Source organism: Polypterus senegalus, chromosome 5 (assembly GCF_016835505.1).
Source record: "Polypterus senegalus isolate Bchr_013 chromosome 5, ASM1683550v1, whole genome shotgun sequence".
Lineage (NCBI taxonomy): Eukaryota > Metazoa > Chordata > Cladistia > Polypteriformes > Polypteridae > Polypterus > Polypterus senegalus.
The window spans coordinates 183,606,911-183,618,956 of record NC_053158.1 but is presented as its reverse complement, the minus strand read 5'-3'; the positions used below and the strand labels follow the sequence as shown (position 1 = coordinate 183,618,956).

General features: G+C 39.9%; 1 protein-coding gene across 2 annotated transcripts in view; it reads left to right on the top strand.

Moving 5' to 3' along the window:
• The window catches only part of LOC120529689 (nuclear receptor-binding protein 2-like), a 297,685-nt gene extending 287,791 nt beyond the window's left edge, over positions 1-9,894 (top strand). For both annotated transcript variants that reach the window (XM_039753735.1, XM_039753734.1), the window contains 2 exons: positions 771-826; positions 8,898-9,894. In XM_039753735.1, the coding sequence (XP_039609669.1) occupies positions 771-826; positions 8,898-8,993 (152 nt within the window). In that variant the 3' untranslated portion in view covers positions 8,994-9,894. The remainder of the gene's footprint in view (positions 1-770; positions 827-8,897) is intronic.
• The last annotated feature ends 2,152 nt before the right edge of the window (positions 9,895-12,046 follow it).

Sequence of the window (12,046 nt, the reverse complement as noted above, 5' to 3'; positions counted from 1 at the left end):
TTTGGAAATGCAATATAGTTAAATACAATCTATAATGAGACAAAAAGGCATTCTGCTGGACAAAAGCTATCTCCTCCTACACGAGCTTTAAGTTTTTATTGCAGTTTCACTAGAGAGTTTTTGAGAATTCAACTAAGATGAACATACCCAGACAAAGTGACATAGCTGGAGGAAATGGGATGTGCTTGTACACCTCCTATAGTGTTTGCTGAAGCTCGTTCTTGGACCAATCATGTGCTTGGTGCGGTTTTAGAAGTGAATATGGGGTGTAGACAGGCAAATAATTGCAGGGTGACTCCCAAAAGTGTTGGGGTGCCAACGTGGTTGCCCCTTTTAATTGTCAAACAATATAACTCAAAATCAGTGCTCGAGGGAACAAAATAGAAATAATACAAAGCAGCCTTCCTGGCTTCGTTGTAAGGTTTGGCTCTTGAGAGCAAGTCAGTCATAGGAAACTCTGTCCTTTCAACCAAGTTCAGGTCCAAATGAGACCCCGACCTCAGGAGAAGTTGGACTTTTACAGCCCCTCCTTGAAGGGGTGTCTTCTTGCTGTTGTGCAGAGGAGAAAAAAGATGAGACTGTTAGCAGCAGCGCCCCCTCTCACCCCAATGGGATATTGCACAGCCGTGATGAGCAAGGAGAATATGTCCACTGACTAACTTGTAATCAGTGAAATCCTAAGGTTTTTCTAGACAGTGCTTCTATCATTTGGAAAGAGTAGGATTAAATAATAGACAAAAACAGTAACTTTCTCCCATTTTATTTTGCAGCTGACAGTTCCAAGGATTTGGCAAATGAGCTTGTTCATTACGCCTTCATAAGTGAGGTAGGTCACATTCGAGGCCAACAATGAGACACATTCTGCATTGCATCCATATTAATTGCAGGAACAATTAAAACCAATAGATTGTCTGTATGAATTAATCATTAAATCTTTGCTGATTTCTTGTAAATAGTCAAGGGAACTTGCTACATGCTCTAAATTACATTCAATTTCAGGAAAGGAAATCTTGTAATTATAATTAAACGCACAAAAGTATAAAGTAAATGCTTCCTGTTGTAATCTGGCTTCCAGTCCTTAATGGATTCCTATATGTGCTTATTGTTTCAAGGACAGGATTCTAGCCAGTTCTTCATGTTAGTGAATTAGTTATGACAATATGATTGGATAAGTGGAAAATGTATTTTGAAAGTGTACCCTTCAGGGCAGAATGGTGGTACAGTAGGTAGCACTGCCACCTCACATCCTTGGTTAGAATTCTAGGACCCGTGTGAAGTTTTTATGTTCACTCTGTGTCTTTCTTGGTATTCGATATTTCAAAGACAAGCATATTAAATTGATGGATGATTATATGATGATCCTGTATGAGTAGACATGAGTGGTTGTGCATATGCCATGCTATGGATTGTTGTCCTGTCCAGCATCGTTCCCTGCCTTTCACCAAGTGATGACTCCAGTGGCTTTCCAGTGGGTCATGTATGAGACTACAGTAGAGTCTTGCTTATCCTACCTTCGCTTATCCAACATTCCGTATTATCCAACGTCCCACCACAGAAAAAAAATGCATCAATTGGCAACAAGAGCTGCTAGTTGTGAGCGTAGTCTATTTTTTGTTGCTCCCAACTCTACCGCAGCTAATTACAGCGGAACCTCAGTTTGCCAGCATAATTAATTCTGGAAATGTGCTCACAGTCCAAAGTACTCGTATATCAATGCAAATTTCCCAATAAGAAATAATGGAAACTCAGATGATTCGTTCCACAAACCCAAACTATTCATATAAAAATGATTAATACAAAATCTAAAGTAAAAATACATAAAGCAAATTAACCTGCACTTTACCTTTGAAAAAAATCATGGCTGGTGTGAGTGAGTTTCTAAACTCTTGTGGGATTCCACCCAATGGGACAACACGCGGAAGAGCATCCCGAAGCAATCGCAGTCTCCCAGCTGTAGCAGTTCACCATAAAGGCCAATCCGAAAAGACTGCAGACATGCTAGAAGCGCCTGCCATCGATGGGTGATACGAGGAACATTATAAATGCACAGGGCACAGTGTTACTTTCCTCCCGACCCTGCGTGACTGCTGTGTCTGTGTATAGGAGAATGGCAGATCTCGCTACAATAAATAACCACGCTGTTGGTGTTTCAAGCTTAATAAAGCTGGTGTTGCTAAAAGTGCTGAGACTCAGCTTTGAGTTTTCGGGTGTAAGACGAGGATTCGCACGTCACAGCACAAACACACACACATGCAGTCACAATGCTGTAGTAAACAGTATACGCTCGTACGGATGCTGACTATATGAGTGACGGAGTTAAGGCTCTAGAAACTGCAATTAATTACATTGAGCAACAAGAAGAAGCTACAGGAATCGACATAATGATGCTGCAAAGATGGCGAGACTTGACAGCGAAGAAATGGCACTCGTCAGGAAAGCAGACTACAATCAAAAATGTCTTTAAATCATCACCGGACTGAACTTTTTAAGTACAGTACATACTGTATTTAACTTCAGACAATTCTGTAACTAAGTTCATTTTTTCAGTTAATTTATTCTGTTGTCTTGTTGTAAAACATGATAATTAGGTTCATAATGTGTAAAATTATAACATGGTTTGACGTTTAATAGGCTTTTTCTTAACACCTGTCATTATCCAACATTTTCACTTATCCGACGTTCTGCCGCCCCGTTTATGTCGGAGAAGCGAGACTCTACTGTATTATGTTTTGTAAGTGTATAATATAACATACAGCAGCTATAAAAAGCATTTAACCCATTCGTAGGTTTCACTTTTATATTATACAATATTGGATGTAATTTGGCTTTTTTGACACTGAGCAACAGAAAAAGACTCTTTAAAATCAAACTGAAAAGAGATCTCTGCAAAGTGGTCTAAATTAGTTACACTTGGGTTCATAAGTATTTGGACAGTGACACAATTTTCATAATTTTTGTCTCTGTAGGCCACCACAATGAATTTGAAACAAAGCAATCATTATGTGATTGAAGTGCAGACATTCAGCTTTAACTTAAGGGGTTTATCAAAAATATCAAATGAGCTGTTTAAGAATGACAACCGTTTTTCTGCATAGCTACCACACACTTCCCCTCAATTCCAGTGGCTCAAAAGTATTTGGACATTTGACTGAAAAGCTTCTCCATAGCCAGGTGGGAGCCGTACCCTCATTATTTGAGTAACTATTAAGCAGGTAAAAGGTCTGGAATTGAGCTGTCAATATGAGCTCTTAATATGAGGTCCAAAGAGCTGAATATGCATGTGAAAACAGACCATCATTAGGCTGAGAAAACAAACACAAGGAGTGTTGAAATCAACCAGTTGGTACATTGTTAAAAAGAAGGGACACACTGGAAAACCACAGAAGACAGCTGTGCTGGGTGATTGCAAAATTCTGTCCTTGGTGAAGAAGAACACCTTCACAACATTTGGCCTAACCAAGACCAGTCTCCGCTGGTAGACCTATCATTACCAAAATCTAATATCAAGAGAACACTTCATGAAACTAAAGACAGAGGATTTACCACAAGGTGCAAACTACTGGTAATCCTCAAGCATAGGAAGGACAGATTAGACTTTTTCAGAAAACATTTTTAAAAGCCTGTATAGTTCTGGAACAATTTTCTTTGGAGAAATTATGCAACTCTTCAATTCCACCCGGGGGAGTAAATGCGAACATTAATTTTATTTTAATTTTTTTCATTTTTATTACTATTTAATTTAATATTGTTTCTTTGTATCAGTATACTGCTGCTGGATTATGTGAATTTTCCCTTGGGATTAATAAATTATCTATCTATCTATCTATCTATCTATCTATCTATCTATCTATCTATCTATCTATCTATCTATCTAATATCAATATGTACCAGAATGTTGGAAATAGAAGAGTATGTAGAAGAGAAGAAACGGCTCATGGTCCGATGAATACCACATCATCTGTGAAACATGGCGGAGGCAGTGTTATGGCATGGTCATGCGTGACTTCCCACGGAGGTCAGTCACTGGTGTTTATTGATGATATGACTGCTGGCAGAAGTAGCAGGATGAACTGTGAAGTGTCCAGGGTGCCCATACTGTCTGCTCAGATTCAGCCAAATGCTGCAAAACTGATAGGATGACACTTCACAGTACAGATGGACAATGAGCCACAACATACTGTGAGAGCAAACCAAGTGCTTTTCACTCAAAGGGTGGAAGACCAGCAGATAGATAGACAGATAGATAGATAGATAGATAGATAGATAGATAGATGGATGGATGGATGGATGGATAGATATATGGATAGATAGATTGATAGATAGATAGATAGATAGATAGATAGATAGATAGATAGATAGATAGATAGATAGATAGATAGATAGATAGATGCTTTATTAATCCCAAGGGGAAATTCACATACTCCAGCAGCAGCGTACTGATAAAAAACAATATTAAATTAAAGAGTGATAAAATAATAACTTTGTATAATGTTGCTCCATACCTACAATAGAGAATGCCTTCCTCACCAGTTTCTCAAGGTGTGAGGCGTCCTTCTTCTTTATGCTGCCTCCCCAGCACACCACTGTGTAGAAGAGGGCGCTCGCCACAACCGTCTGATAGAACATCTGTAGCATCTTATTGCAGATGTTAAGGACGCCAATCTTCTAAGGAAGTATAGTTGGCACTTGGAGAAGGCCATGGGTTCAGACTTCAGGTAGTCATGCACTTGAAAGGATTTTCAACCAGATATTTAAAATGATCGTTATAATTGTTAGTTTGTCCAAATACTTTTGAGCCCCTGAAAATAGGGGGACCATGTATTAAAATATCTGTCTTTTCTAAGACATTGCTTTCACCGCTAAGATCTGTGATAAAATACTTAGTCCAGGATTTGTTGAATGATGTGTTTTCCACATCAACTTTTTGTTTTTTTACCAGTCATGTTTGCTGTGTCTTTGTGCAAAATGCAGTTGGGATGCAGATTAAAAACAGGTGTCGTCTTCCTTTATTCAATATAACGTGGAGAATCTCTGTATCACCCCTTTCTCTGATGCTATCTCCCACAATTTCCCATGCATATCAATTCTGATCTGCGTCTGCACAGTCACATCTAGTTGTTATGTAGACTGACACACCCAGGCAAGTACTTGCCGTCTGCAACTTTCTCAGTCCTGACAGGACCAGACCATGGGCCACGTTCGGCCCACACACCATACAATTCCCAAGTCTGCTCCAGCCTATTTATAGACTGATGGTTTAACACAACATGGCTCGTTTGCCACTGCTTGAAGATAATGCAAATGGTCATATAAGAAGTTTTTAGGGGCAGAAAGGAATTATTTTCACCCATGATGATGACTGAAGTTTGAACCAATTTAGACTTTCAATAGCCATTCTATTGGAACAATAGCATGTGCTGAGTTGGCCACAGCATTAGAAAGACAGACTGCCCGAAATCAGAGTCTACTGGTTCATATGCTGGTCTTAAAAATGGTTGGCTGTCTGGGTGCCACATAATATATAGGAGTGTCTGGGTTCTCCTAGTGTAATTGTAGAAAAATAAATGCTTTCACTAACCATAAGCAGTTCCATTCCATTTATTGCACAAGTCATCTGTCATGTCAGGATGAGACTGATAAATGTCATGGCTCGATGGCCTGGGTCAACCCATGATTCATTTATTTTGAGGCAAACTAACATTAATCAGAGGACTTGCTGAAGGTGCTGTACATGATGGCTGGCTTGTTGGTGTGATAAATGGCTGAACCCATAGTTTATCATAAGACCTATACTATTCATTATAATAGTAATCATGTCATTACCTGTGCCAGGTGATAGTGGCCACCGGCTCAGACACTGCCACCTTATGCTTCTCCAAGATCCCCACAGCACACGATCCAGTTCAAATACAGTTGGCAGTGAAGGTCTACAGCCTGGTGATTGCATATTTATGAGGTTCATTAGCATAGTCCATATATGGTTGTTCCAGGGTGGCAACTGGGCGGAAATCAAGGTGCATTTATGTACACACACATTTACAAGATGATTGTGGTTCATAAATATAGTTGCTCAAGAATGGTGTATGCCAGGTTTTAAATGATCTGATTTTTTTGGCATACACAGGTTCCTGTTTATTGGTGTCCAGATATTTTCATGTTGGAATCCATGTAAAGTTTTAGAAATTAGACTCCAGAACACTAACAGCGTTCTCCATTATTCTTTGCAAAGCTGCTCAAGGTCCATGGGGATCATAAGTAAACAGTCTATCAGATCCATTCACAAATTCTCCACTGGACTGAGATCTGGACTCTGACTCTGCTTCTCCAGCAGTTTGTTTTTTTCAAGCCATTCCTCAGTATCTTTGATTTTATGCTTTGCGATTTTGTCTTGCTGGAAAACAAATTTTCTCCCAAGGCACAGAGTTTTTGCAGACTGCATCAGGTTTCCCCCCAGGATTTCCCTGTACTGTATTTCGCTCCATTTATTTTAGTTTTGTAAGCCTCCTAGGGCCTTCTGCAGAGAAGCATCCCCAGAGCTGGATGTTGCCCCCACCAGGCTTCACATTACGGTAGGGATGGTTGGTGTCTTTTTGATAATGTGCAGTGTTTGGCTTACATCAAATATTGCATTTAATCTGACAGAAAGAAGCACTAGCTTTTGCCTCATCAAACCATACAGGTTTCTTCCAGCTGACCTAAGTGTCCCATGTGCCTTCTGGCAAACTCTATACAGGATGTCATGTCTGTTTTTTCTTAACAGTGGCTTTCTCTTTGTCACTCTCCCATAAAATCACTGGTGAGATTGTCACTGGCCTGCACAGTCTCTGCAATCTTATCTGCTGTAGCTTGTAACTCCTTCAGAGTTGTCATAGGCCTCTTGGTGACCTCCATCACTAGCCATCTTCAGATTCTGCGGACCACATACTTTAGCAGATCAGATTTACAGTTCTGCCATACTTGTCCCATTTCTTAATGATTGATTTAACTGTACTCCAAGGAATATCCATTGGCTTGGGTATTTTCTTCTCCCCTGACTTTTCATGAAGTTGCTTTAAATGTTCTTTTGTCTTGATTGAGTAGGTTAGCTCACCATGTTGACTAACCACAAATTGGACCTCCCGCATACCGAAGTGCATTTAGGTTACAATCACTGGAAACCTTTTGATTACGGACAGGTAATCTACTACTCATGTGACTTCTAACACCAATTTGATTTAGGTGTGTCATATTAAAGGCAGTGAATGCTTATGAGATCAATCATTTTGTGTTTTGCATTTGAAATTAATTTAAACCCCTTTGGAGAGATTTGTTTTCACTTTAACATCAGAGAGTATTTTTTTTGCTGATCAAAAACTTTGTGTCATTCCAACAGTTGGCGCATCACAAACATTTGTCGTAATAATGTCATTTCCATACATAGCGCAACAATTTTAGTGATTACATTCATAGCATGTGTCATTCCAACAGCTGGTGCATCACAAACATTAGCACTCTTTTTATGACTCTTAATACGTAATGGCAAATAACAGAGACATATGCATTAAATTAGTCATTCCAACAGATGGCGCATCACAAACATTTGTCGTAATAATGTCATTTCCATACATAGTGCAACACAGACAATTCTAGTGATTAAATGCATAGCATGTGTCATTCCAACAGCTGGTGCATCACAAACATTAGCACTCTTTTTATGACTCTTAATACGTAATGGCAAATAACAGAGACATAGGCATTGAATTTGTCATTCCAACAGATGGCACATCCCAAACATTTGTAGTAATGCATTTTATTACTACAAATGTTTGTGATGTGTCATAGTTTGGAATGACAAATGTAACACATTTTATTATTATGTGCATTCCAAAATACATTCCAAAAAATGGTGCACTGCAAATATTATCGCTAAGGTCCATGTTTGATTATGGTTTCATTAAGATTTCAAGATTAGATTTCAACCCGTCTTAAACGGGTAGCACAGCTAGTATAACAATAAAATGTGAAAACCTTGAAAGGGTGAATACTTTTCATAAGCACTATAAGTGGGTCTCAGAAAGTATTTAGGTATTGTAATGGGCAGCCGGGACACCTCCATAAGGGAAGGATCGGGGGAAGGAGCTTGCATGGGGCAATACTTCCCCTGGGACGGCAGAGGCCAGTCCTCCTGGCTTGCTACACTACCACAGAGCAGGGAAGCTCATCCCCGCTGTGGCTCATGGACACCACCAGGGGGTGTGTGGAGAACGGCTGAACCCTCCTGTGCAGCGCTGCCATCACACCCGGTAGTGCAGCCGGAAGGTGATCACAGAACAGCTGAAGCACTTCCGGGTCCTCTGTAAAAGGAGACAGCTGCCACAAGCCAGCGAGCTAGAGTCAGGTGGAAGGAAGACTGAGCTTGCTGGGAGAAGGAGTGGAGCCAGCTAGGGAAAAGGAAAAAGGGACTGAGAACTGTGGTGATTGGTCTACTGTATACTGCTGCAGAAAAGAAATTAAAGGTGTGTTTGTGTGACAAAGGTGTGGTGTCTGTCTGTGGTCCAGGCTGGTCTGTTACACTATGTATGAGAGTGTTATGCTTTGTAAGTGTACAGTAAAGTGCAATATCAGTCGAGCAATAACAGGGTAAGTGATCAGCTACCTATTAGTTAGTACTGGGACTTCCAGCCCAACTTGGGCCCTTTCCCTTGCATTACTTCATTAGGTGAATAGACAAACAATTCCAACGTCAGTACACTACAAGTACATTTTAACTTCAATATAAAGCACCTGTAATTTATGAGACTGAATGGTAGCACCTACTTTTGTAATTCCACATTGGGTTATCTCTTGGTTTATATCATTTATTCATCTAATAACAACAGCATATCCTTGTTTTCTTTCTTCGTTGGTATGTTATACAGGATGACTGTGACAAGTTAGCCTGCTTTCTAGAAGATGCTTTTAACAAGCACCGAGCCAGTGGGTCCCTCTCTTCTGGAGTGATGATGATGCACTAAACGTATGTGGCAGATTCTCCCAAAAATAGCTGTACCCCAGAGCTGTGGACAGAAAAGAAGCTCCCAGGGTTTCACTGCTCGAAGGAAAAGAAGACTTAAGAATGTTACCAAGGACTCGCGTGTGAGCGACACAAAACCTGCCAGTCCTTCTTGGTGGTGGCACAGTCCGGGGCTGGATCCTCCTGCTGCAGATTGTAATCTGTTCTTTTATGAACCGATCCTAAATGTGTTTTTAGTTGACATATTGTTAAATAGAATATTCCCTTTTTGGTGACACCAAACTTAATTTTGTAAAGAGGGATATATTTTGGGGCCTGGCATCATTTTGATGTGCAGAAAATCAGGTTTGTCAGGCATCAGTAGGTACTTGATCTGTAAAGAAGTCTAGTTCTGTTTTTTGAGGGGGTGTTTTTTTTTTTTTTATAACGTTGCCACATGGTTATCATGTGAATTACTCATGCAGATTGCCTTGTTCATCAACACAAACACACACTTGTACAGTAAATCTGTTGCTGGTATTGTGCATTTTGCCATCTGCACCCAGAGTCCTGCTTAATAAACTGGACGGGCTACGGCCCAATAGAAACCAAATAATGGATGAACTGTTTATATCTACATGAGTAACAGATTATGAAGAATGAGTCCAAGTGAGCGGCAGAATTCAGTTCATTGGAGACGTTCAGTTGTTAAGAAAATGATGGTTGTGTGATTAGCTTGTTATTCTAATCACACTTGTGTAGCTTTCAAGTGGATATTTCAGAAAGCACACTAGCATGCTGGTCCACTGACATACATGTGGGCATTCTTCTGTGTTAGATTTATGTTTTATCTGTATGCTTCTGTGTAACATATTGTACAAAAATAAATTAATTAAAAAGAATGCTACATCTTTTTTAGATCTGATGCCAGTTTATAGATTTTTTTGTACTGAAATTGTTCTTAAACTCCTGTGTCTCTTTCAGTTCAGAACTCTGTGTAAAGATGGTTAAACCAGAGTATCACTTAACTCTGTTAAGTCTGAATAATGCTTAGAATTGTATTCTGTTGCTATCTACTGCACTGGACAACATAACATTAAGCGGGAAATAAATGATCAGTATTTCTATGCTTTTTTCCACTCTATGGTAACTCATCCATATTCATGAGTGGGGTGGAGCCTTCAACCAAAACATACAATGTCATGTAAACGAGAAGTTGTAAAGCCAGATTTAGAACAAACTAAAACTGAACCATTAGTGGATTCAATGATAGTGATGACAATATGAACTGGATTTTGGATGTTCAACTCATGCAGAAGGCACTGTATGACCGAACCGCCTGCCTGGTGACTTCAGTCGCGTGCCACTGCAGTGGAATGCAGCACCTACATGGCAGAAAGGAAAAATGATTGCAGCTGAGTTGAAAGATAAGAAAAATGTTAGCCTCCAAATCACTGTTCACAAAACAGTAGCTATCAATGTTTGTGTCATTAAGCCTCGCATTGTGCTAGCCTTCAATAACATGAGGGGAACATAAATCATGCAAATCAGCCAGGGTTGCTATTTTTATGTCTAATGTGTTCACTGGTTGTGTTAGCTTTGTTGGTTATTTAGTTTCTTTACGTTTAAGCATACCTATACTAATAAAAGGCAAAGCCCTCACTGACTGACTGACTCATCACTAATTCTCCAACTTGCCGTGTAGGTAGAAGGCTGAAATTTGGCAGGCTCATTCCTTACAGCTTACTTACAACAGTTAAGCAGGTTTTATTTCAAACTTCTACGCGTAACAGTCATAATTGAATCCTACGTATGTATATATATACTGTACGTCCAAAGCCTGCAGCTCAGTCGTCGTGTGAGGCTGCGTTGCGTCCCCCATCCCAACGTGTCCCACGTTGTTGGCTGCCTGCCTATATAAGGCCGTCCGTCGCTCCGGTCTCTTCATTCCCTTCCTTGCTTTGCCACAGTATTCATGTCTCCCTGCTGATAACTGCAGCCTTTTTATTTAATCCATGGCTTCTCCGCTGTTTTATTGTTCGTTTATTACAATTCTAGTTATTGTGTAGGTATTTTACACTTAGTTTACTGTTCAGGTACCCATTTCCTTTACCGTTCCAACCGTACCCCCATTAACATGTCTATTGAGGTGATCACCATCGATCAAAGAACTGTCACTTACCGAAACTCAAACCGATTATGACAGCAGCAATCCAAGCAGTAAAAAGGAGGCGTGTCATACGTCGTGGTACATTTTCTGATGCAGCTAGACGGAAACAACTTTGTCCCGCTGCCGCCAAATACTCGCAGAAAAATTCACAAGTTAATAGACACGCTGTCACTAAAAACTTGCAGGCAAATCCACAAGTTTATAGACACGCTGCCACTAAATACTCGCAGGCAAATCCACAAGTTTATACCGGGAATGCCTGTTAAACATCTTAGATTCACGAGTAGCGATTTGGGTAGTGAACACTTCGATGAATGAAACCTGTTATCTTTACAACGGTCGACAAACACAGAATGTAACTTGAACACAACACGTCCTCCAAATACGAACCTGATTGAAAGAAATAATGATAATCAAATCCTTGATGACAGCAACACTCATAACAGTCACAAAACAATTACATTGACAATCATGTTACGTTATTTTTAAAATGTTTTCTTTTCTTTTTCATAACTTCTTTAACACACTACTTCTCCGCTGTGAATCGCAGGTATTTTGCTAGTTTTATTATATGTCATGTCTTTTGTGGGTGGTCTCCCAAGTGTCTTGTCCACCTGCCCATCACCAGCAAGGAATTCCCTTCAGCCCTGTAAAGGCTGGAATAATCCACACTCCCTTTCAGTTCATTCTGAATGCACTCTTGGTACAGTCAGTGTCTCCTGTGATTATTTTTGTGCTTTTGTGTTACTGGATTATTGCCCACTGTGCTCTGTTTTTTAACCAGTCTTTGCATTTGTAATTGGGACTTGTTTGCCTTGAATTGTCTTTTCTTTTTTCAGTTATTCCGAGCTGTGCCTTTTGTGCTGTTCAGAGCTTCACTGTTTTACAGAGCCCTTTTTGAAAAT